This window comes from Castor canadensis, chromosome 2 (genome assembly GCF_047511655.1).
Source record: "Castor canadensis chromosome 2, mCasCan1.hap1v2, whole genome shotgun sequence".
In the NCBI taxonomy this organism is placed as follows: Eukaryota; Metazoa; Chordata; class Mammalia; order Rodentia; family Castoridae; genus Castor; species Castor canadensis.
The window spans coordinates 159,189,556-159,215,114 of NC_133387.1; the positions used below are offsets into that span (position 1 = coordinate 159,189,556).

Here is a 25,559-nt window from a genome sequence, read left to right on the forward strand (position 1 = left end):
TTCTGGTTCTTCATATCAAGTAATTTTTTAAGACTTTTATCTTGGACATTGTGAATATTAGGTTATATGGTATGGGTACTGTTACAATACTTTGGAGACTGGGTTTTCGGGTTTTTTTTAAATCTTTTCATTTTTGGTGCTGGGGATCAAACCCAGGGCCTCACATATGCTTGGGAAATATGCTACCACTGAGTTACATCCCAGTCCTACTTTGAAGAATGATATTTCTCTTTTATCAGACAACCAAGTTATATTTGGACTGTGTCTTTTGTGTTTTGCTTTTTGTAGGCAGTGTTTTAACCCAGTTCAATTCTTTAGCAAAGTCTATGCTGTTTTTTGTCTATCCTACCATATGTATAACTCCAGGGGGAAGCTGAGACTTGTGTGGGATTCCCTTCAAACTCTTGAGCCCATGGAGGTCCTTTTCTTTACTTTGTTCATCATTTCTCTTCTAATTTTTAACTGCCAGAGCTGCTGTGGCACACTGTGACTGCACTTGGGGCAAGAAGCATGAGGAAAGAAAACAGGAAACTCATCTCTGTGTGGGTCATACCTCACAATCTGCAACTCTTGTTTATTTGCAGAATAGTTTTTAAAAAAAAAATACATTTTGTATAGAGTCTTTAGTTGTAATCATTTGGAGGCAGGAAGTGAAGGGATGGACTGCAGTGAATCCAGAACTTTTTAAAAAATATTTTTACTGGATATGGTAAAATAGGTTGGCGGCCATTTTCTTTCAGTATTTTCAAGATATCTTTCCAGTGTCTTCCTAACATTATGGCTTCTTTTCAGAAGACAACTGTGAGTTTCTTACTGTTGCTTCTTTGAAGATACTACATTTCTTAACTCCTTTTAAGATTTTTCACTTTGGGGCTGAAGAGTGTGTATGGCTCAAGTGGTAGAGTGCCTGCCTTGGAAGCATGAAGTTCTGACTTCAAACCCAGTTCCCCTACCCTGCCCCCCACCAAAAATTTTTCATTTTGTATTTCATCTTTCTTTAATATGACATGACTAAATATGCTTTTCTTTGTTTTTTAATTCTGCTTGACATTTATAGAGCTTCTTAAATTTGTGAGTTGATATGTTTTAATTACTTCTGGAAAATTATTGGCTATTAGTTTTTTAAGTATTTGTTAGATTCCATTCTCTGTTCTTTTCTTCTTTCTAATCAATTATACGATTATTACGTTTTCACTAACACTCTTTTCTGCATCTTCTATGTGTAGATACTTTCTACTGACTTCCCATTTAGCTTACTAATCTTTCTGTTTCTGTGCTTTATCTGCTGTTACATCTAACTATTGCCTTCTTAATATATTTTTTAGTTTTATAATTTATGCTTGATCCTTTTTTGACAGATTCTATTTATCTGGTGAAATTTTCCATCTTTGCAGGCACTTTTTGTAATGTCTTTTTTGGGGGGTAGTGGAGTGTTGAAATCAGGGCCTCATGCTTGCTAAGCATGTGCTTTATCACTTGAATGACATGTCCATCTCAGTTTTTGCACCTTTTCCTCGTTTTGCTGAATATATAATTATTTCAAAGCCCTCTGCTAATTCAAGTATCTGAATCACCAAAGGTTCTGTTTCTGTTACCTATTTTTCTTCTGTGTTTTAGTCATGGTCCTGTCTCTTGACACAGTTGTTTCTAATTGAAGGGCAAACACTGTATATAAAAAATGAAAAAGATTCCAGATGTTTTGTACCTTCAGAAAGGGTATAAACTCTTTCCTCTTCTAGACAAAGAGTGATTATTTTAATCTAATCACAGACTGAACCAAGTCTAGGTTATGGTTTTGGTCAGACTTAGTCTACCTGTGGTTTACCAATGCCCTTAAGACATAGCTTTTATATCAGGAGTGAGGGGCTAAAATGCCCATTAAAGTTCCTCCCCCTGGCAGCTTATGAAGGTTAGCTATTATGTTCCCAGCACTACAAAACTTCTGAAAATTCTCTTAAGAGGTCTTCTGTTTACATGGCTCATGTAGTATCTGTATTTGGAAAATGTCTTGGGGGAGAAAACCTTGTGTGTATTTGAGGTCCCTCGAATTTTCAATTTTGTTTTCCCACTTCCTCCTTCTCGCCCCATACTTTCCCTCAGTCCTCTGATAACTGCAACCTCATGCTCTGTACTCAAATACCTCAGGTACAAACCACTGTATTTTATAAAGCTGTATACATGGAAAATGGTCAAAACAGACATACTTGTAAGGGATGTTCAGGGGATGGGGTTGGATGTATGAAAGTAAAAGTAGCAAATACTAACTGAAGTTACCTTTGATGGTGTGGTATACATGGTGAATCTTGAGTACCATTTGCTTGCTTTCTCTGCAACTCCTTTTCCAGCAGTGAACATACTGTGCCTTAGAACATCTAGTTTAGGTACCAGCAGGGTGTCCAGGTTAAAGGAAGCTGATGAATGGGTTAATGTATCTTGAGATTCTTCCCTAAATGGGCAAGTGGGTGAGAAGGCTGGAGAAGACCAGAGTCTGTCCCTTGGTCTCTCATCACTTTTGGTATAACTTTTAGATTTGGTAAGTCTCACTGGCCTAGGAGAATTAGGAGGCAGGCTAGATCTTCTGCAGGCTTTGGCCAATGTTGGACTTTTCTTATTGGATAATTTATCATCACATGCCCGTTGTAAATCAATGCTTGGTGTACGACTTGCCAAAGGACTGCTCATGTTATTCATATACATCTCGATTTCTTCAGCTAAATCACGCCTAGCAGATGGTGTTGAAACACTTTTGCTATCATCTTCATCCTCCTCTTCTTCCTCTCTTTGCTGCTGTTGAGTCTCAGCAACCAAAAGAGAAAGGGGATCAAATCCTGTTGCAACATCAGTTTTTTCAAAAGGTCTTACTGAAAAGCTGCTGCTCATACGTTGAATTCTTTTAGGATTTTGTGTAGCAACATATCCTGTTTTTGATCCATCTGTTTCATTGTCTAAATCTTCTAAGTCAAAAATAACAGGAGAAACCACTTTATCTGCCAAACAATTAGAGCCATCAAAAGGTGTATCATCATCACTAGATTCCTTTTCTAGACTGTCTCTTTTTGATCTTAAAGGTGGCTTCCCAATATCAAGACTATTTGGTCTTATACTTTTTGAGATAACATTTGAAAGAATTTTTGCATCAGCCCCTAATTTTTCAACTATATCTCCAGGGTTTGTTTCCTGGTTAATTCTATTCAGCATAAATCCCATCAGCACCCCTCCACTGAGATTACGGTTCCTATTTCCCCAGGCCATTTGCTGCTGCAAATCAGGTTCATTGTCACTTTTATGTCTCTTTCTGAAGCATCTACTTTGAATGTTTCCTGTTTCATTTGTATCCTTTAGAGATGACATTAAGAGCAGTTCAGGTGTGTGTTCTGAAAAACAAGAAAAATACTTTTAACCATGAAAATGTAATGTGCAAATGTAAGTCATCTTAACTATTTAAAATTTTAATGATAAAAATGATAACTGCAGGTACTCAGTGACTATTATTTTGCAGATATCAATTCAGGAAGTTTACTTGTATTATGTACTATAAACATTCCAATATTCTTACAGGTTTAAAAAAATAGACACTCAGAGACATTATTTATATCAGTGTTACCCAGTCCTTAATTGATAGAACTGGGATTCAAATTCAGACTTGTCTAACTATACAAGGTAAAGACAGCAGAATGCACTGCTTTAAAAAGACTTATCAATTAGGACTTAAATTTAAAAGCTATAAATTTACATCAATTCCACTAAGCTAATTATGTAACAATGGTTATACAATTGCAGCCATGCTAGATGAACTTGAGAGTCTGAATCTCCTGCTTATTAAAATTAAAAACAATCCCCAAAACATGAACCAAAGCCAAACAGAAGGTAGCTATGTTAACTTTATCCACAAGTAACAATTATTTTTAAATCTTCAAATCTCTATGACTATACATGTGGATAAATAATTTTGCTTAACACACTGGTTGCAAGCTTGCACCAATCAAATGTATTTTATTTATTTATTTTTTTGGCAGTGTTGGAGTTTAAACTTGGGCCTTATGTTTGTTAAGGAAGCATTCTACTACTTGAGCCATGCCTCCAACCCTGTACAGTCAAATGTGAATGGCCACTTTACATTATTCAGAAACACTGTGCACTGCTTTCTATCAAATTACTTACATTATGCTGAAAGCAGAAATCTAGATTTCTGATCACTTTAATTATCCTTAATCTGTGGGAGTCTTGTAAAGCATTAGTCTAGGTACAATACTGACAACTATTCTTTTTAGATGCTTTATCCAACAGAATCAGCTCTCTATAACTAGGCACTTACTACAACTACAAGTATGCCTTTTTCCTGCCATGTAATCCATGCATGTGGCAGGACAAGAGATAAAAGGCAATGCTAGAGAGCATAAAAGCTTACAAACGATTCTTTTAAATAATAAAGCATATACCATGAGCAAGGAAAACTGCAATCAGAGAGATAAAGCCCCCTCCCCCACCTACCAATTTATGTTTGAGGACATAAAAAACCAAGAAACACTTTTTTCAAGTGTTTGGCACTGTCAACTACCTGCTTTAGAGGTTAAATACCATAAAAGACTTGTAGGATTCTTGTAACCCAAACATAATACTCTGGAATTACACTCAAATAGATATGCAGGGGTCATTCGTAAAGTCAGTCCTATGCTATGACCTAAGGACAAATAAAGTAGATTATTAGACTATACCAAATCTGGCCTGAGGCCTATATTGGTACAGTTTCAAATAATTTTTAATTTCTAAAGGGCTATAAAAATCATGCACAAATAAAGAAGATTAGACAATAGATTGATTGTATGTGACCTGAAAAGCCCAAAATATTTATTTTATAGAATAGTTTGGCCAACTCACATACCTGCTAAATTTTATTAGACTAGGCTGGATTCCTTATGCCTCTAACACAGAGGCTGCAAACTCTTTAACCTTTTTGGGCCAGGTGGTGCTATGACACAATTCTGGCCAGTGATATTAGAGTAGAAGTCTTTGAGAATTTTGGAAAAATTTCTGTTTTCTCAAAAAAAGGGACAAGTGAGTGGTGCTCCCTTTCCCATTCTTTCTGACTCAAATGATAGGAGATGCATGTTATGCTTGGTGTGACTATGGTAAAATCACATTTAGGTGAAGAGAACTAATGGTAAAGTCCCTGAACCAACATCTGGAACAAATGCTTACCACTGCATTTGTTATTTGAGGAAAATAACCTCACCTAGTTGAAGCCACCATTAACCTTACTTTCTGGTACTTAAGCTGACAGCATTCCTAGCAGCTCTAGTGCTTTCTCAGATCTTTGAATACACGGTGACCATACAGCAGTTTACATTGAAGTTTCCCTTCACTTGAAATGTGTACTAGGGATTCCTCCTTCCCAGCTCCTATCCTTATTTTTTATTCGCCTTTCAGATATAAGCGCATGTTCTCAAGGAAGCCTTCACAACCTATGTCCCTCCAAACACAAGACCCATCTCTCACTATTGTATATCCTCATAGCAACTTATAGCCCCTCTCCACGATATTTAATCTCAGAGTATTTTTACATTTACTTGAATATTTGATTGCAAGTCTCCTTATCCGTCCCATCTGTTTTCCCCATGAAGGCAGGGACTTGTTTATTTTTTGCCCTTATCATAACCTCCAAAGCACCTAGCATATAGTAGGAGCTCAAAAATATTTACTGAATGACTACTGTACACTGGTCAGCAACTGCAATCAAAAGACCAAGCCAGAACATAACACAGTATATATATAATAATATGACATACCTTATTATGGGCAGTTAAACAGAAAAATTAAAGCTTACTAAAACCAGAATTAGGCTTGGAGGAACATTACAGAGCTAAACTTTCCTATGGTGAACTCTCAAAATTCAATGTGTTTATCAAAACATTAAATTATATCATCAAAGAACTACAGAGTGATCTTTTATTTCAATATCCAATGAATCATTAAAACATCTTTGTTTATTCTCCAGTATCTTTCAGAAGTTGTCAATTGTGTATATGTATTCAATATATGCATATATATCTCTCCAATGATATAAATAAAATAACCATGTTACTATACTGCAGAACATAAGTAAATCTGAATCCTATCATGTACTCATATATATGAAAAAAAAAAAGATACTGAAAAGTAAGTATTCCTATAAATCCCACATACAGCTTTTAGTAGTAGTGATAAAAACATAGTACTTAAGGTATGGGAAACTTCAAGCCAAAAATACCAAGGATAAAATAACAACTGTAATTCATGCCAAGGAGATTTACTATAGGCTTTTACAGAATTGACTTGTTAAGCATAAAAGTAACCAAGGACCAGATGATCAGTCAGGTGCTTATTACTTTAGCACACTGTCAGGATCAAAGGATTGTTTAGACTCATTTAAATAAAAAGTTCATAAAAAGAAGATCCTAAGAAAAAGCATGAACAAACAGAAGTTTGTTATAAAAAAATAACCATAGATGAGTTATTTAAAGGCAATAATTAGAAAATAGAAAGAACTAAATGATTATGAAGCAATTAATTTCACGACACTAATAATTTCCTAAAAACTTAAAACTATAACAATTACCTAATAAGGAAAAGCAAAGTAAGATGGTTACAGGTCATTTAATTTTTTGTTTTTTGGATGGCAGGGATCCACAAATGTAAAGGACTAGATGGTGACTATTTTAGCCTCTATGGATCATGTGGTCTTGGCCACAACTATACAACTTGCTGTTGCAGTGTAAAAGCAGCCACAGACAATCTGTAAATAATGAGCATGACTATGTTAACATAAATAATCCTTTATGAACACTCAAGTTTGAAATTCAAATAGTTTATGTGTCACAAAGTATTATTCTTTTGATTTTTTTGTTATTAACAAATGAAAAAAAACACTTCTAGCTGTGGGCCAGTTCAAAAATAGACTGCAGGCCAAATATGAGCCACTGTCTGCCTAGCCCTGAGCTACAGGCATCTAACCATGTTAAACAAAACAAGTATCACTGTAGCAAGGCCATTTACAAAGACACCTCTGATGTGACAATACAAATTCTCCAATAGTTTTTAGATTATAAGATGCTGCAAAACTGAGCTACTACTAAAAATAATTATATAATTAGGCTATTAACATTAGAAACTCTTTATTACTTATGATTTAACCCCTCTAAAATGGTCTGGTGAAAAATTTGTGAGGCCAAGAATGATCCTGGATCCTAATCTGACTTTTTCATTAACTACTGATAATTTATGTTACCTGTCAATAGTTTTCCCATCTTTAAAACAGTGCTGATATTGGCTGGGTATTGTAGCACGCACCTATAATCCCAGCACTCAGGAGGCTGAGGCAGGAGAATCATGGGTTAGAGGGCAGCCTGGGCTACACAGTGAATTTGAAGCCAGCCTGGGCTATGTAGCAAGACCCTGTCTTGAATTTAAAAAATAGTGCTAATATTAGCATTGCTGTAAAAAATACAAAATAATCCAAAAAAAAAAACTACTGGGTATTGTGACCTAATCTATCTGAAGGACTCTGGAAAAAACAGGAACAATGTGTAGACTACAGAACCATGTGATCATTTAAAAACTGGCTAGGTGTATGGTACTCTCAAACTCATTATCTTCCTGCTCCTACCTCTACCCTTCCAAAAATTCTCAACTGTCCTAACTCAAAAGGCAGTATTTAATTTGGAGGTGTTCCCCTATACTTGGTTGTAATAAAATCTTGAACAAAGTATGTTATAAAATACAAAACTCAAGCTACTAAGCTATACCATGAGAGGCTGCACAAATATAATTTAAAAGATAACTCTGAGGCTGAACACAGTGGTACACACCTGTAATTCTAGGTACATGGGAGGCAGAGATCAGAAGGATCATAGTTCAAGGCCAACCTGAGCAAAAGATTAACAAGACCCCATCTCAACAAATAAGCCAAACATAATGTCTCATGTCTATAATCCCAGCTGAGTGAGAGGCACAGGCAGAAGGATTGCAAAGTCAGCCTTTTATCTCAAAGTCAGCCCTGAGATAAAAATATGAGACCATATCTGAAAAGAAACTAAAGCAAAAAGGGCTGGAGCTGTGGCTTAAGTAGTAGAACTTCTGCCTAGTAAGCACAAGATCCTGAGTTCAAACAGCAGTACCACTAATAAAATAAACAAAAAATAAAAGATAACCAGAGACTTAAGACTTCTTAAAAATATTCACAAGACATATAGATTCAATTAATTATTCTGCACATAACAAATGTATACTATTCAACTCACCTGTGCCTTCTCCAGGTATTTTATTGGCACTGCTGTCACTCACAGCATTGAGGCGAACTATGCTGGCAGAGTTCTGGTAATTGAGCATAGGAAGGCAATCAGCACTTCCTTTTGCACTCTCATTTTCCGATACTATGGAGATGAAAATAAAATGAAACTTATATACAATGCAGAGGCATAAAGAGAGGTAGCTTTTACTCTTACATATTTCTAACTGGAAACTGCTGATGAGGATATACTGAACACCTCTCTGTCAATCACAAATAAATCTTCCACTTATTTGAGGCCTCCACGTGAGGATCACATTACTAAGTACTGGCCAAGCATAAGGTTCATGAACAAATTTTGTATTTCCTGTTTGGTTGTGAAAGAGAGCTTTTAGTGGGGAAAGAGGATAAACATAAATCATAGTCCATAAACAAACTTTAAATAAAAAGTATTATTAAGCCTCAGAAAAAGAGCCTGTTTCAAGAAAGACACATTTCTACTATAATTTTGTGAGTTAAACGGCATTCACTCTAACAGTTTGATTGGAGGATGTTTTGCCACAGCAATCTTACACTTCATACATGAAGCATTTGTATGAAAGTTATTAGGTACTAGAGATGGCTTTCAATGGGAGGAAAGCATTATCATGGGAAAACAATGTAAAATTAGTACTTTTATACTTGTATTTTCTATGAATATAAGTTCATAATTGTAAACAATACCTACATGAACTAGAATCACTTCCTTTTTTATCTTTTTCTTCCTGAATATCCTCAGTGGATATATCCCCTCTTCTAACTTCATCCTTAGAAAGTGAATTATACCCAAGATCAGACTGGCCACCTAGGAAAAAGAAACAAAACTCTATGTTGCTTATCACAAACTTCTTTAAAAAGTAAATGGAAATCAGGAGCAACAAACTAGTGTTTGCATTTACTTATACAATGTTTTTCTGGATAATTTACAGATGAAGGCTTTATTTTGCTAGCTACCCATCTCCCATCTCCATTAACATAAAAAAAAGATGATCTCAAAAGAATTTACTTTTGGCTGTACACTGCAGTCAAAAGTAACTATGTATATTCACACTAATATCTGGGCACCAAAAACACAAACAAATTAGATACTCTTTACACAGTTCCATCACCCAGACTTTCTAGGTGAAAGTCTAATTTCCACCTAAGCAATGGAGAAAATAAATCTTCAAGAAACCAACAACAAAACCTTCACACATGGATCACTGCAGCTGAAGTTCTAAGTATTTCACCAAAAAGTTGGGTTTCTTTAAATGTAATGACAAGTAATTAATTTTTCTCAAATTTCGAGTGAATAATTATAGAATTGTGTATGGATACAAATACTAGGAATGAGAAAATATCTAATGTTAAGGTTACTATTAAGAAAAGCAAAAGTTACATTCATAAAAGAAAACTAATATTTTCTTTTGTTAGAGGCTCTTTATCCTTTTTAATAATGATTAAACTGTTTCTACTAGATTGCATCAAAGGTAAGGCTCTAAATCTCAGCAGACATGTGATTTTAAGTAACTCAGTTAACCTTTTTTGTTTGAGTCTCAAGTTCTCACAGTTTATCATGATTATATAAGACTAAAATTAAAATGGTTTTATAAATCTGCAAGAAAACAACTAAAGAAATTATACTAATGTCACTAGGTATTTACTTTAATATTTTGGGTTTGCATTTTTTCTAATCAAACTTTCAGTTCCTATTTCCATAGAAATTATAAGTAGAAAAATTTGAAGATAATTTTGATGAAATTCATGCTTTTGTTGGTTCTATACCATTTTAGGATCTGCGTTTTTAAAAAGCCATACTTAAGAATAAAAGATCTCTCTTCATTTTTAAGATGATGCCTGATGAGATGACTACTATAACTTTGATTAAATCCACATTGCATGATCAAGAAATAAAACCAGCTAAAGAGGAATTGCTGTTGGGTGCCGGTGGCTCACGGCTGTAATCTTAGCTACTCAGGAGGCAGAGATCAGGAGGATCATGGTGCTTTGAGGCCAGCCCAGGCAAGTAGTCCATGAGACCCTTTCTAAAAAAACCCATCACAAAAAAGGGCTGGTAGAGTGGCTTAAGGTGTAGGCCCTGAGTTCAAGCCACAGTACCACAAATAATAATAATAATAATAATTGCTATAAGTATTACATTCCAACATAATCAGCTTACATTTATTATACCTATCTTAAAAAGGAGGTATAAAGGAAACAGATCAAAATAATATTGCTGTGTTCAGGAAAAGGAGTCTTCACATATTATAGAAATGCTTCGGCTTTTGAAGTTCCTGTCTAGTAAGAGTTCATATTAAACAACAATAAAAATTCATGTGTAACTTAAAAAGCAGTAATGAAAAGTGAGAATTATGTAAGAAAGTTAAGTATCCCAGTTTTAATAGAAAAAGCTTATGTACAAATTTTGTATTTAATGAAATGAATGCCATTTTTAGTGCTAGAATGTTGTGTTTTCCTACATTTAAAATTATCTGGAAAAAGAGAAGAAAGAAAAAATAATAAAGTTATCTGAACTTTTTATTTTACAATTAAAAACTCAGAAGAAGTTGCAAAAATCTTATAGTACAGAGTTCCCGGGGTGTCCTTCCCCTAGCCTCCTCCAGTAATACCCTATGTAACTACAGTGTAATATGAACCAGGAAACAGATATTGCTGTAACACAAATAATCCAGAAATGCTTAAAAAAATAATTACAAAAATAGTTCCAAGAAAATGACATTGCAAAGGACTTTGGAGTACGGGAGTATAGCTTAGTAGTAGAGCCTGGGTTTGATCCTTAGCACCACCAAAATAAAAAAAAAAAAGAAAAGAGAGAGGATGACGAGATCTGTGCATACCTGGAGTGAATAAAGTACTTTATAACCTCTTAAGTAAAGAATGAATAAAACTTCATGCAACTATTGAATTCATTATCAAAGAGTGGCAGTTAAACATATCACTGAAAATGAAAAATTAAATAAATACAGGCAAGTAAATCTCATTTTAAAATGTACCATAATAAATGTATACATAAGCACACACAAACCTATACTAGATCTATCGTCAGTAGTATACACTTTGATTAAACCCGTATTAAAAGGTGCTTGCTCCACAATGTGTGTCCCATGACCACTATCTATGCTGCCATGATTAACAGCATCCAGGTCACTGCCATCTGCTTAAGAACACAATTTGACAGCATTTTTACTACCCAAGGAGACATCACAGATACACATTAGAGTTTGTTGTTCAAGCTAATAATACACTGATTGAATAATAAGTATGAAAAGTGCCACACAGACAGTAAAATACAACTGCAACCAAGAAACCCACTGTGAATGATTACTGAACACTAGAACAAGATGATCAAAGTTGATATTAACAGTTGAAAAAAAAAGCCACTCTGGTGTTTTTAAATGAGAAGAGTACTCTAATACAGGTTGAGTTTCCCTAATCCAAAAATCTGAAATCTGAAACTTTAAGTGTTAACAAGAACCACAAGTAGAAAATTCCTCACCAGACCTTATGTGATAGATCATAGTTAAAATGAAGGCACACTAAAAATACTGTTTAAAATTACCTTAAGACTGTGTATATGAAACATAAATAAATTTTATGTTTAGATTTGGGTCCCACCTCTAATACATCTCATTATAAATGTGTTAAGATTCTAAGCCCTTAAAAAAATTCCCAAATACAAAGCACTTCTGGTCTCAATTATTGTGGATAAGGGATAGTTAACTTGTATTAAAATCTGCCTAATGGTAATACAACCAGAAAATATTCAATATTTTAAAAGTATTTAAAATTCCTAAAATTATAGAATGTTAACCAGCTAATTAACTTTGAAGAAAAAATAAAACATATACATCCCTTAAAGACCTTTAAATTACCTGAGAGAGTTGTTTGTGGTAAGTGTGCACGCTTCTTTAAAGCTCTTTTGAACTGTGCTACTCCTAAAACAACATTTCTTACTTTTGTCCAGAGAAAATAGCCACTATGACTTCTTGAAGGCCAGGTACTTTCCAAAACAGCCTATTCATTCAACAGAAGAAAATAATTAGTAAAATAATGTTTATAAATTATCATACACAGGCTTCAGAATCAAGCCAAAGAATGTCAAAGTAGATTATATAGCATGAAGGAAAAAAAAATTTTAATTACAAAGTATATTCTGAATACTATAAAATAAATGCCAAATGGCCGCTGCATCAATGATTTCTGCCACTAAATTAAGGTTGTGTAATGACAAAAATAATATTCTTTCTCCATGAAATCAAATTACCTTATTGTAATAACCGTATGTGATGGCATTGGGGTCAATACCGGCTTTCTGCATCTCAAAAAGCACTCGAACTGCAAGCACTGGCTGATCATACTGCCCACAGAGCTGCATGAGAATTCGGTAGCACACCTGGAACACATGTTGAAAAGTGCACAGAAGCAAAGACACACACAGAAATGTAGAGCAAAACAATCTATTTTAGAGAGGGTTACCTCATCAGGTGGGTCCATCTTCTTCAACTGCATTTTTTTAAGCACATCATAGGCTGTTTTCAGAGCCCTGACTTTGGAATGACATACTTTCACATAAGCTGGGAGACAAATAAACCATAGCCCATAACAGTGACGCAGAAGACACCTAGACCACATTTGAGGGACAGAAGAATACCTCTTGGCAATTTTATGGGCTGATTTAATTTCCTAGAAAATAAATGCAAGGATCTCATTAAGAAATTTACACACTTAGCATCTTTATTTAATTGAATGCTGAACAAGGAAAAGTTGCATGCTTTTTTAATGACTCCATAACAAAATTTGTCTGTATTTTTTCAAGCTCCTTTTGAATCTGTATTATACAATATATAAAATAAAGTTCTAGACAAGGTAATTAGGTTAATTTCCTGAATTCAGATTACTATAAATTCTTTTCAGAGTTCATGAGGAACCTAATAGTCTACTAACCATAACATCTGGGCTGCATTATACACTAGTATATTAAGGCAGGATGACTGTCAAATTGACTTCTTGTTTTAATATTTGATTACATGAAGAATGCAAAATTTTCAAAGCACCTGTTTTGTTCTTCTGAACATGGGAGAAGGACTACTAGGACTACTTGATTTTGAAGGCAATTTGTTTTTTTGTGTTTGTAGAAATCCTTCAGGTCTCTCAAATAAATTGTTCCTAAGAACTGGAAATCCATTATAGCTGTTTTAGAAAAGAAAAAAAAAATCAATCACACACAGATGATAATAGTGCTTACAAGCTAAAAACATTGTAACCAGTAACTTAACTTAAAATTTTAGTATCTTTCTGGCAGATATATACTCAGTAAACATTAATGCTAGTTTATTTTTCTTACTAATTCATTCATTCATTGCAGTGCTGCGGATAGTACTCAGGCCCTTCCATATGCATTCTACCATTGAGCTGCATCTCCAGCTCAGTTTTTTTGAGACAGAGTCTTTTTACACAGCTCATGCTGTCCTTGAACTTATGACCTTACTGCCTCAGCCTCCTGAGCTCTGGGGTTACAGGTATGAACTACCACACTCAGCACTTACCATAAAAATATTTAGAAATTGTAACAGCCAAATACAGACTAAACATATCTAGGGAAGGAGGGAAATATATTGAAATGCACTAGAAACCAAACTACAAAGTAACTCCAGGAAATTTTTAAAAGTTAGTAGTCACGTAAATACACAGGAAACATGTTAGAAAATGTCACCATTAGTAAAGAACCCACTAAATCAATACTGTTTCAAACAGACAGCCACAAAATACGGATTAACAAATTTACTGCTACTCTGGAAACAACAGCCTTAGTTGTAAGTATTGCACCAGGCCTAGCTCTCGTATTATCACAACTTTTATCAAGTTAGCTAGCAGGTTCAAGACCTTGTTTATGAGAAAGAAAATGAGAAGAGGAAAAAAACATTAGAATTAGAATGGGTGACTCTTCAAGGAGGTGGGTCTAATTAAGGTGCTAGGGCAAGGTGTTCTGGGCATTTTAAAGGTATCAGCAAATAGAAAGACATGCTGAAAAGAAGAGAAGAAGCCTCCAAGCAACAAACTTACCCTGTATTATAGTATTCTTAAAGCCATATAGTTTTAATTAAGAAGATAGCTAACTATAATAAGACAGTACATAATATCTATCATACATTATTACAGGCAAAGTCAGTACAGTCCTAATGTTGATGATGAGTGCTGAGTAGGAATAAGATGATAAAGAAGTTCAGGAAAGCCATGTCCCTTAGAGAACTTGCTGAGTGTCCATGGTATACTAAGAAGAGCATCTTGTGTGTCTTCTGGAAATGCTTTATCAATTTACACATATAATGTAAGTATATGAGTCATCTCTTCTTAGGAGGACCTACTGTGCATATTATAGACATTTCAGTTGTTTTTCCAGTGATGGTTATAACATCAAACACTGATACTACTCCGAAGGAAAAAAAATGACTCCTTGAAAAGTGGGAATTTTTGAGTCAGGAGTGGTGATGCATGCCTGTAATACCAGTCCTCAAGAGGCTGAGACTGAAGAATCATGAGTTCAAAGACAGTCTGGGATATACAGTAAGACCCTGCCTCAAAAAAAAAAAAAAAAACAAATGAAAAAATCCCAAATATCACAAACAAACAAACCTTGGGAGCTTTTTAAAGTAAGTATTTTTCTTATTAAAGGACTAAATCTAAAAGTAAAATTTAAATCAAAACAGTTAAAATCAACCCACAGAAAGAAAAACAAAACTGTATCAATGAAACATCTAAAAGAAAATCAAGAAATGCATGGTACAAAAGAGATCAAATACACAAGATCTTGTTTAGAAAGAAAAAAAGAAAATTAAGAGACAAAAAGTAATATGAACATCATCAATGGATAAAATAAGAGCAGGAATCAAGTGGCCTAGGAATTAAACAACAGTTACAAACATCTGTCATGCCATTTTTTTCTTCTGTAAAATAAGGGATTTAATCCAAGTTATAAATGAGGCTGCTCTGGAAAATCCTTTTTCGGTGAAAACAAGTTGTGTCTCAAAGAACTACAGACACAAAATCGTTTTAGAACTTTTAAATAAAGTGAGAAAGTATTATTAGAGAACAAAAATGATTTACAATCTGAAAGGAAATATAATTCTAGGTAAAAATAAATATATATAGTTCCAGAAACAAAGTAATAAAAATCTACTTCTGTCAAAGTCCTTATTTTTTTGTGCTCAGCTCTCTTCTCTACTAGACTTGAAGACAGGAACAATTTTTCATTTAAGTCTAAATGCCAAGCACTTAGCAGTGTTTGACAAAATTTCCTCAATTAACAATAATCAATTCTAATTATTCTGAAATTTCATGGCTTAAAAAATTGATTCACACAAATCAAGGCTATAAATGCTGACCCTACATTAGATTTATAATCTTTTTATAAATTGAAGTTACATTAATAAATGTATGTATAGTATCAAAAGGGGGTGGAAGTGAGGAAATCAGTTTTAGTGAGAAACAAATTCAAAACTGTGTAATAAAATTACTGCATTTAAGATGCATGGGGAGCCTAAACATTTAATCAATATGAGGATACTTATGTAGATATAATTAGAGAACTGCTCAAGTCTACATTATAATTTATGTCTCAAAATTTAATAATGGATGTGGGATAAGCTTGCTTACCACCTAAAAATTAGGGATCTGTAAAGTTTGGATTTTTGAAAATACCAGTCCTTAGAAAGCTATGTCACAGATGATGGAGTGTTTTTCTCTTTCAAGCTCAAACATTCTGCCTCTTGAATACCTGTACTGTAAGGGGGGCTCTTCACCATTGGGCAGATGGGGGATCTCGGGTGGTGTTACAAAAACAGTATGTTCACTTTTGAAAGATTCATCCAGTTCTATAAGTCGCACCTCACCACTCTTATCCATGTCCACCTGAGGGAGTATAAAAAAATACATTAAAAAACCACATTGGTTAGTTGAGTGCTCATCTATGGAGTAATGGCTAAATAAGCCAATTATACAAATGTTTATTAAAGAGCTACTAAAAAATAAGAAGCAAGTTCTCTGTTTACCAATAATTAAGTGAAAACAGCAATGTGAAAGTCATTTATATAGTATACTAACTTTTGAGTAAGATAAAAGGGGTAATAAGAAAATATATATTTATGCAAAGAAATGCTAGAACACAAGGAAAAGTAATTTGCAAGGGCGAAGAGGAGAGGAATGGGATAGGTGAGGATGGACAAGACCCAGATGTCCAATTGCACACCTTTTTATGCTGTTTTGCATTTTGAATCATGAGAATATATTCAAGACATACTTTTAAGTGTACACTCATGTGTATGTTAAAATAGTGGGGTCTAATTTTTTAAATTTATTCTGAAACAATAAACTTTTGTATGCCCTTTCAAGTATCTGTAGAAGTAGACTTGAGTTAAAACTCTAGTCATATCAATACAGAAAGCATTGCTGTTGCCCCTACGTGCTCTACAGCAAATTAGTATCTAGAAAAAAAGGAAAATTTCACAGAGCCCAAACTGCTCCATAAGAGCTCATAAACTAAAGAACAGAACATTAAACCTTATATTTTAAAAAAAAAGTCATACATATGCCAAAATACAATCTACAGAAGTTTATTTGCTAAGAAAAAATTAATACCATATACAAGTAATGAGTAAAGTCAAGGGCAAGAATTAATAAATGAATTTTTTTTGGTGGGACTAGGGTTTAAATTCAGGGGTTGCTTGTAAAGTAGGCACTCTACTGCTTGAGCCATACCTCCAATCCAAGTTAAATTTCAAAGATAAGGATTTAGAGCAGAGTACACCAAAAAGAGAAAAAGCTAAGTTTTAAATTTTTTCTTTTTTTTATTATTCATATGTGCATACAATGCTTGGGTCATTTCTCCCCCCTGCCTCCACCCTAATTTTTCTCTATTAACAAGAACAGTATATTCAAAATCTTCTCACAGAAATTTTGTATTATAATTTCATATCATTACAGTCTGTCATTTTCAGAATTAAAGAAATATTTTAATAGTATATCCATAAAGTAAACTAAACAGTATTATGGTATATTTCAGAATTACAATGAATGACAAAAGAAAATGTTCATAAAATAATGACAAATGATAAAAGAAAAAAATCATAAACATCTACACATATATGCACACACACATTATTATTCCTAAATTTTTTTTTTTTTGGTTGTACTGGGTTTAACTCAGGGCCTTGAGCCTGAAAAGCAGGTACTCTACCACTTGAGCCATGCCCCTCCCCAGCTGTTTTTGCTTTGGGTTATTTTTCAGACAGGGTCTCACATTTGTGCCCAGGCCAATCACAGTCCTCCTACTTATACCCTCCACGCCTGCCCCACAGCTGGAATCACAGGTGTACACCACTACCTGGCTTATTAAGATGGGAGCTTACTTTCTGCCCAGGTTGGCCTCAAACTGTGATCCCCGTGACCTCTGCCTGCTGAGAGGAAAAAACCCTACAAAGACAAAATGAACTAGAGAGGGGACAATAGCAGATCTGGAGTTCAAAATATTTCAAAAGCTACAAAGTTACTCATAGACAGCTACCTATCTGGCACTGGAGAGGGGAAGGATGATGCCAAAGAAGGAAGCATTTTTCTCTGTAGAGCACCAGATAGGTCAGGAATAAATGGTGCAAAATGAAGCTGGGGTGGGGAAGCTCACGCTGTAATCACAGGCACTTGGGAGGTGGAGATCAGGAGGATGCCACTTCAGAGCCTGGACTAAAAGGTCAAAAGACCCCATCTCAACCATGAAAAAGCTGGATTTGGTAGCACATGCCTGCCATTCCAAGCTACACATGGGAAGCATAAATAGGAGGATCACAGTGTTTTGGCCGTAGGCAAAAACACAAGACTCTTATCAGAAAAATAACTAACATAGAAAAGGCTGGAGGTGTTCAAAGTGCAATGAACCTGTCTGATAAGCAGAGTCCTCACTGGGCCAGCCTGGCATTCCCACACCAGCCCAAACTCTGCAAGCAGCACTTTCTGAATGAATCCACAGCTACCCCTCCAGTAATGCAAAACAGATGTCATCTAACTCATGGTGAAGTTCTCCAGCTAAAAGAATCAATACTTTATAAGCTATGATTTCATCTTTCACACATATTCAAGAAAAACTTGGAATCAGGAATGAAATTACTTTACAAAACTACCATCGATGCAAATGAAAAGTAGTATTTCCCAGCATTATAAATGAAACTTCTGCAGATGTGCTTGTTAGACTGACATCTTTGGGAATAGCCATCTTAAAATACTAACTTTTGATTCCAAGACGGTGGCTAGAGGGAGGAAGCAGAAAGCGAGCCTCCTATAGTGAAATCTTGGAGAGACGCTGGAGACACACTTTGCAGGCAAAACCACCGAGAAGAGGCAAAACTTTGACCCCTCCACACCTCCAGCCGGTGCAGAGCATGCCCACTTCACGTTAAACGGAGACACCAGGAGAACCCCCGGGCCGCCAATTGCCCGCACCCAGACAGCATGGGAAGACACGGACAAGGTGAGATTCGCGGTACTGCTGAACTTCCACAGACAACCCTGGGCCAGAGCTTCACAGCCCCCTGGACAGACTGACCTCCACCCAGGGAAAAAAGAGAAACTGACTAATAAGCAATAAGAACAATAAAGACACGCGGGAAAGAGGGTGGGGTGCACTAAGTGCTGAAGATTGGGGGAAAGGAATCCTTCCCCGAACTGTAAAAAAAACAAGCCAGGCAGCCGGAGAGGCTCCAGCGGGAGCAGGAGCGCACGCCCAGCAACAAGGAGCAGGAAAGCTTGTGAGAGTGGCGTACGGAGGAAAACTCCACAGGAGGAGGGAAGACCCACTTCCCACATGAGCTGTAAACAAACATGGTGACTGGCAAGAGCAGCAGCACCACCCAGTAATCAGGAGCAGGAAAGCTTGTAAAAGTGGCGGTGGGAGGAAAACTGCACAGGAGAGGGGGGAGGACCCACTTCCCACATGAACTGTAAATAAAATAAACACGCAGGCCTGAGAAAGCGGGTGCAGTGTCACCTTCCCCAGTGTGCTTGGAAAGGGGAAAGTTTGCAGCAGAGATGTACAGGAAAACTCTGAGTAAAAGAAACCTGAAGGGCCAGGTGAGTGCTAAGCTCACCGCAGAGATCTGCATAAATAACGCCTCCAGCAACAGCAGGCTGACAGCAGTGGGCAGGTGAGCCACAGCTGCAGATATTCACAGAACTGTCTCCAGACACTTTTTTTTTCTTTTCCTCCTTACCTTTGATGAGAGAACAACCGAATTACACCTGCATGCTGAAAAACTTACTGAAACTGTATTGCATTTGAACTTGGGACACTTGGTGGGTTTTGTGTGTGTGTGTGTGTGTGTGTGTGTGTGTGTGTGTAGTTTTGTTCTACTTTATGCGTCCCCTTTGATGAGACAACTACAGAACAACATCTGAGGCACCATCTCCAGGATTGGAGACTGAGACAGACACCCAAATTATTAAGACTGAAACTTCACTGCATTTGAACTTGGAGGTTTTTTTTTTTTTTAATTTCTATTTTTAATTTTATTTTATTTATATACATATTTCTTTCATTTACTTATTTTTTATTTTTATTCTTATCTTTATTATTTTTTATTTTCAATCCTCTGTCTCTCTAATGCCTGTTCAGCTTATTGTCGATTAGTATACTAACGCTCCCTGTTTATACCTTTGAAACTTTCTTGTCTGATTCCTTATTCTGTTTTCTCCTTCTTGTCTGTTTGTTTTTCCCTTTTCTTTAACTTTTTGCTTTCCATCTCCTCTCACCCTTCCATTCTAAATATTACCATTGTTATTATTACAAGCCAGAAAATACTTAATTGCACACAGTACAGGGATAGTAACAACACCAAAGACAATCACGGGAAGACAGAAAAAACAGGGAAACCAGTTTTCCCACAGCGAAAAATTAGTACAGGAACCAGAGGGAAATGAAGAAAACGGATACTCAGATCCAGACTCTAACAAAATGAAGATAAACTATGCCAAAGGACCCAATGAAGCCCACAAGAATAATTCAAAAGAAGACATACTATAAGTACTCAATGAGAATTTTATAGAGATGATACTGGATATGGTCAACCAAAATGTACAGGAGACACTCAAGAAATTCCAAGGCAACAAAAATAGAGAATTTGAAAAAGCAAAAGAAGAAATAAAGGAAACCACAGAAGCACTGTACAAACACCAAAGTGAAACAGAGAACACGCTGAATAAACAGATAAATGAACTCAGGACAAAAATAGACAACATTAAAGAGGAAACCAGCCAGGATATGGAAAACCTCAGAAAAAAGAACGAAACAGAACTGCAAAACAAAACGGAAGGCCAATCCAGCAGAATAGAACAAACAGAAGACAGAATCTCAGAACTTGAAGATGAAATGGTAATTAAAGGAAAAACCGAAGAACTATTAATTAAACAACTCAAGACCTTGTGAAAAGAAAATGCAAGAACTCACCGACTCCATCAAAAGACCAAACTTGAGAATCATGGGAATCAAAGAAGGATAAGAGGTGCAAACGAAGGGAATGCGTATTTAACAAAATAATAATGGAAAATTTCCCAAATCTACAGAAAGATATTCCCATACAGATGCAAGAGGCCTCCAGGACACCAAACAGACCATCAAAATACAACTACCCCACAACATATCATCATTAAAACAACAAGTTCAGAAACTAGGGAAAGAATATTGAAGGCTGTAAGAGAGAAAAAACAAGTAATATATAAAGGTAAACCCATCAAAATCACAGCAGACTTCTCAACAGAAACATTAAAAGCAAGAAGAGCGTGGGATGAGATCATCCGGGCACTGAATGAAAATCACTTCAACCCCAGGATACTCTACCCAGCAAAACTATAATTCAAAATAGATGGAGCAATAAAAGTCTTCCATGATAAGCAGAAACTAAAACAATATGTGACCACAAAGCCACCACTACAAAAGATTCTTCAAGGGATTCTGCACACAGAAAGTGAAACCCAATTTAACCATGAAAAGACAGACAGCACCAAACCACAGGAAAAGAAAAAGCAAGACAGTAGAGAGTAATCTCAACTTAGGTACACACAATCAAACCTTCAAACAACTAAGACAACTAAACAACAGGAATCACCACATACCTATCAGTACTAACACTTAATGTTAATGGACTTAATTCACCCATCAAAAGGCACTGCTTGACGAAATGGATTAAAAGGAAGATCCAACAATTTGTTGCTTACAGGAGACCCATCTCACTGACAGAAATAAGCATAGGTTTAGGATGAAAGGCTGGAAGAAGATTTACCAAGCCAATGGTCCCCGAAAACAGGCAGGAGTAGCAATACTTATCTCTGACAAAGTAGACTTCAAATCTACATTGATCAAATGAGATAGAGAAGGACATTCCATACTAATAAAAGGGGAAATAGACCAAAAGGAAATAATAATCATCAACCTGTATGCACCCAATGTCAATGCACCCAATTTCATCAAACATACCCTGAAAGACCTAAAAGCATATATAAACGCCAACACAGTGGTTGTGGGAGACTTTAACACCCCATTATCATCAATAGATAGGTCATCCAAACAAAACATCAATAAAGAAATCCAAGATCTAAAATATATGATAGATCAAATGGACCTAGTTGATGTCTATAGAACATTTCATCCAACGTCTACACAATATACATTCTTCTTAGCAGCCCATGGAACCTTCTCCAAAATAGATCATAACCTAGGGAACAAAGCAAGCCTCAGCAAATATAAGAAAATAGAAACTATACCGTGCATACTATCTGATCACAATGCAGTAAAACTAGAACTCAACAACAAAAGTAAAGACAAAAAACATGCAAACAGCTGGAAACTAAATACCTCATTACTTAATGAAGAATGGATCATCGATGAAATAAAAGAGGAAATTAAAAAGTTCCTGGAAGTCAATGAAAATGAAAACACAACCTACTGGAACCTATGGAACACAGCTAAGGCAGTCCTGAGAGGAAAGTTTATAGCCATGAGTACATATATTAAAAAGATTGAAAGATCCCAAATCAATGACCTAATGATACATCTCAAACTCCTAGGAAAACAAGAACAAGCAAATCCCAAAACAAATAGAAGGAGAGAAATAAAAATAAGAGCTGAAATCAACGGAATAGAAACCAAAAAAACCATACAAAGAATTAATGAAACAAAAAGTTGGTTCTTTGAAAAAATAAACAAGATTGATAGACCCTGGCAAACCTGACTAAAATGAGGAGAGAAAAAACCCAAATTAGTAGAATCAGGAATGCAAAAGGGGAAATAGCAACAAACACCATGGAAGTCCAGTAAATCATCAGAGACTACTTCGAGAACCTATATTCAAATAAATTTGAAAATCTTAAAGAAATGGACAGATTTCTAGATATATGACCATCCAAAACTGAACCAAGAGGAAATTAATCATGTGAGTAGATCTATAACACAAAATGAAATTGAAGCAGCAATCAAGAGTCTCCCCAAAAAGAAAAGTCCAGGACCGGATGGATTCTCTGCTGAATTCTATCAGACCTTTAAAGAAGAACTGATACCAACCCTTCTTAAACTGTTCCACGAAATAGAAAGGGAAGGAAAACTGCCAAATACATTTTATGAAACCAGTATTACACTTATCCCAAAACCAGGAAAAAGACACCTCCAAAAAGGAGAACTATAGGCCAATCTCCTTAATGAACATTGACGTAAAAAATCCTCAACAAAATAATGGCAAATCGAATTCAACAACACATCAAAAAAATTATTCACCACAACCAAGTAGACTTCATCCCAGGGATGCAGGGGTGGTTCAACATACAAAAATCGATAAACGTAATAAACCACATTAACAGAAGCAAAGACAAAAGCCACTTGATCATCTCAATAGATGCAGAAAAGCCTTTGATAAGATCCAACTCCATTTCATGATGAAAGCTCTAAGAAAACTAGGAATAGAAGGAAAGTACCTCAACATTATAAAAGCTATATATGACAAACCTACAGCCAGCATTATACTTAACGGAGAAAAACTGAAACCATTCCCTCTAAAGTCAGGAACCAGACAAGGATGCCCACTATCTCCACTCCTATTCAACAGAGTACTGGAATTCCTAGCCAGAGCAATTAGGCAAGAAGAAGGAATAAAAGGAATACAAATAGGTAAAGAAACTGTCAAAATATCCCTATTTGCAGATGACATGATCCTATACCTTAAAGACCCAAAAATCTCTACTCAAAAGCTCCTAGACATCACCAATAGCTATAGCAAGGTAGCAGGATATAAAATCAACATAGAAAAATCATTAGCATTTCTATACACTAACAATGAGCAAACTGAAAAAGAATGTAGGAAAACAATTCCATTTATAATAGCCTCAAAAAAAATCAAATACCTAGGTGTAAACCTAACAAAAGATGTGAATGACCTCTACAAGGAAAACTATACACTTCTGAAGAAAGAGATTGAGGAAGACTATAGAAAGTGGAGAGATCTCCCATGCTCATGGATTGGTAGAATCAACATAGTAAAAATGTCAATACTCCCAAAAGTAATCTACATGTTTAATGCAATTCCCATCAAAATTCCAATGACATTCATTAAAGAGATTGAAAAATCTACTGTGAAATTTATATGGAAACACAAGAGGCCACGAATAGCCAAGGCAATACTCAGTCAAAAGAACAATGCTGGAGGTATCACGATACCCAATTTCAAACTGTATCACAAAGCAGTAACGATAAAAACAGCATGGTACTGGCACAAAAACAGACATGAAGACCAGTGGAACAGAATAGAGGACCCAGATATGAAGCCACACAACTATAAACAACTTGTTTTTGACAAAGGCGCTAAAAATATATGATGGAGAAATAGCAGCCTCTTCAACAAAAACTGCTGGGAAAACTGGTTAGCAGTCTGTAAAAAACTGAAACTAGATCCATGTATATCACCCTATACCAAGATTAACTCAAAATGGATCAAGGATCTTAATATCAGACCACAAACTCTAAAGTTGATATAGGAAAGAGTGGGAAATACTCTGGAGTTAGTAAGTATAGGCAAGAACTTTCTCAATGGAACCCCAGCAGCACAGCAACTAAGAGATAGCATATTTAAATGGGACCTCATAAAACTAAAAAGCTTCTGTTCATCAAAAGAAATGGTCTCTAAACTGAAGAGAACACCCACAGTGTGGGAAAAAATATTTGCCAACTATACATCAAAGGACTGATAACCAGAATATATAGGGAACTTAAAAAACTAAATTCTCCCAAAACTAATGAACCGATAAAGAAATGGGCAAGTGAACTGAACAGAACTTTCTCAAAAGAAGAAATTCAAATGGCCAAAAACACATGAAAAAATGCTCACCATCTCTAGCAATAAAGGAAATGCAAATTAAAACCACACTAAGATTCCACCTCACCCCTGTTAGAATAGCCATCATTGGCAACACCACCAACAACAGGTGTTGGCGAGGATGCGGGGAAAAAGGAACCCTCTTACACTGTTGGTGGGCATGTAAACTAGTACAACCACTCTGGAAAAAAATTTGGAGGCTATTTAAAAAGCTAAACATTGATCTACCATTTGATCCAGCAATACCACTCTTGGGGATATACCCAAAAGACTGTGACACAGGTTACTCCAGAGGCACCTGCACACCCATGTTTATTGCGGCACTACTCACAATAGCCAAGTTATGGATACAGTTAAGATGCCCCACCAGTGACGAATGGATTAAAAAAATGTGGTATCTATACACAATGGAATTTTATGCAGCCATGAAGAAGAACAAAATGTTATCATTTGCTGGTAAATGGATGGAATTGGAGAACATCATTCTGAGTGAGGTTAGCCTGGCCCAAAAGACCAAAAATCATATGTTCTCCCTCATTTGTGGACATTAGATCAAGGGCAAACACAACAAAGGGATTGGACTTTGAGCACATGATAAAAGCGGGAACACACAAGGGAGGGGTGAGGATAGGTAAGACACCTAAAAAATTAGTTAGCATTTGTTGCCCTTAACGCAGAGAAACTAAAGCAGATACCGTAAAAGCAACTGAGGCCAATAGGAAAAGGGGACCAGGAACTAGAGAAAAGGTTAGATCAAGAAGAATTAACCTAGAAGGTAACACATACCCACAGGAAATTAATGTGAGTCAACTCCCTGTATAGCTATCCTTATCTCAACCAGCAAAAACTCTTGTTCCTTC

At 35.7% G+C, this 25,559-nt stretch overlaps 1 protein-coding gene across 9 annotated transcripts in view; it reads right to left on the reverse strand.

Moving 5' to 3' along the window:
• Dennd4a (DENN domain containing 4A) overlaps positions 1–25,559 on the reverse strand; it is a 133,950-nt gene that overhangs the window by 22,522 nt on the left and 85,869 nt on the right. For all 9 annotated transcript variants that reach the window (XM_074066245.1, XM_074066244.1, XM_074066243.1 and 6 more), the window contains 8 exons: positions 16,077–16,210; positions 13,357–13,492; positions 12,779–12,985; positions 12,567–12,695; positions 12,175–12,316; positions 8,991–9,107; positions 8,277–8,408; positions 2,275–3,374 (listed from right to left, as the gene is read on the reverse strand). In XM_074066245.1, the coding sequence (XP_073922346.1) occupies positions 2,275–3,374; positions 8,277–8,408; positions 8,991–9,107; positions 12,175–12,316; positions 12,567–12,695; positions 12,779–12,985; positions 13,357–13,492; positions 16,077–16,210 (2,097 nt within the window). The remainder of the gene's footprint in view (positions 1–2,274; positions 3,375–8,276; positions 8,409–8,990; positions 9,108–12,174; positions 12,317–12,566; positions 12,696–12,778; positions 12,986–13,356; positions 13,493–16,076; positions 16,211–25,559) is intronic.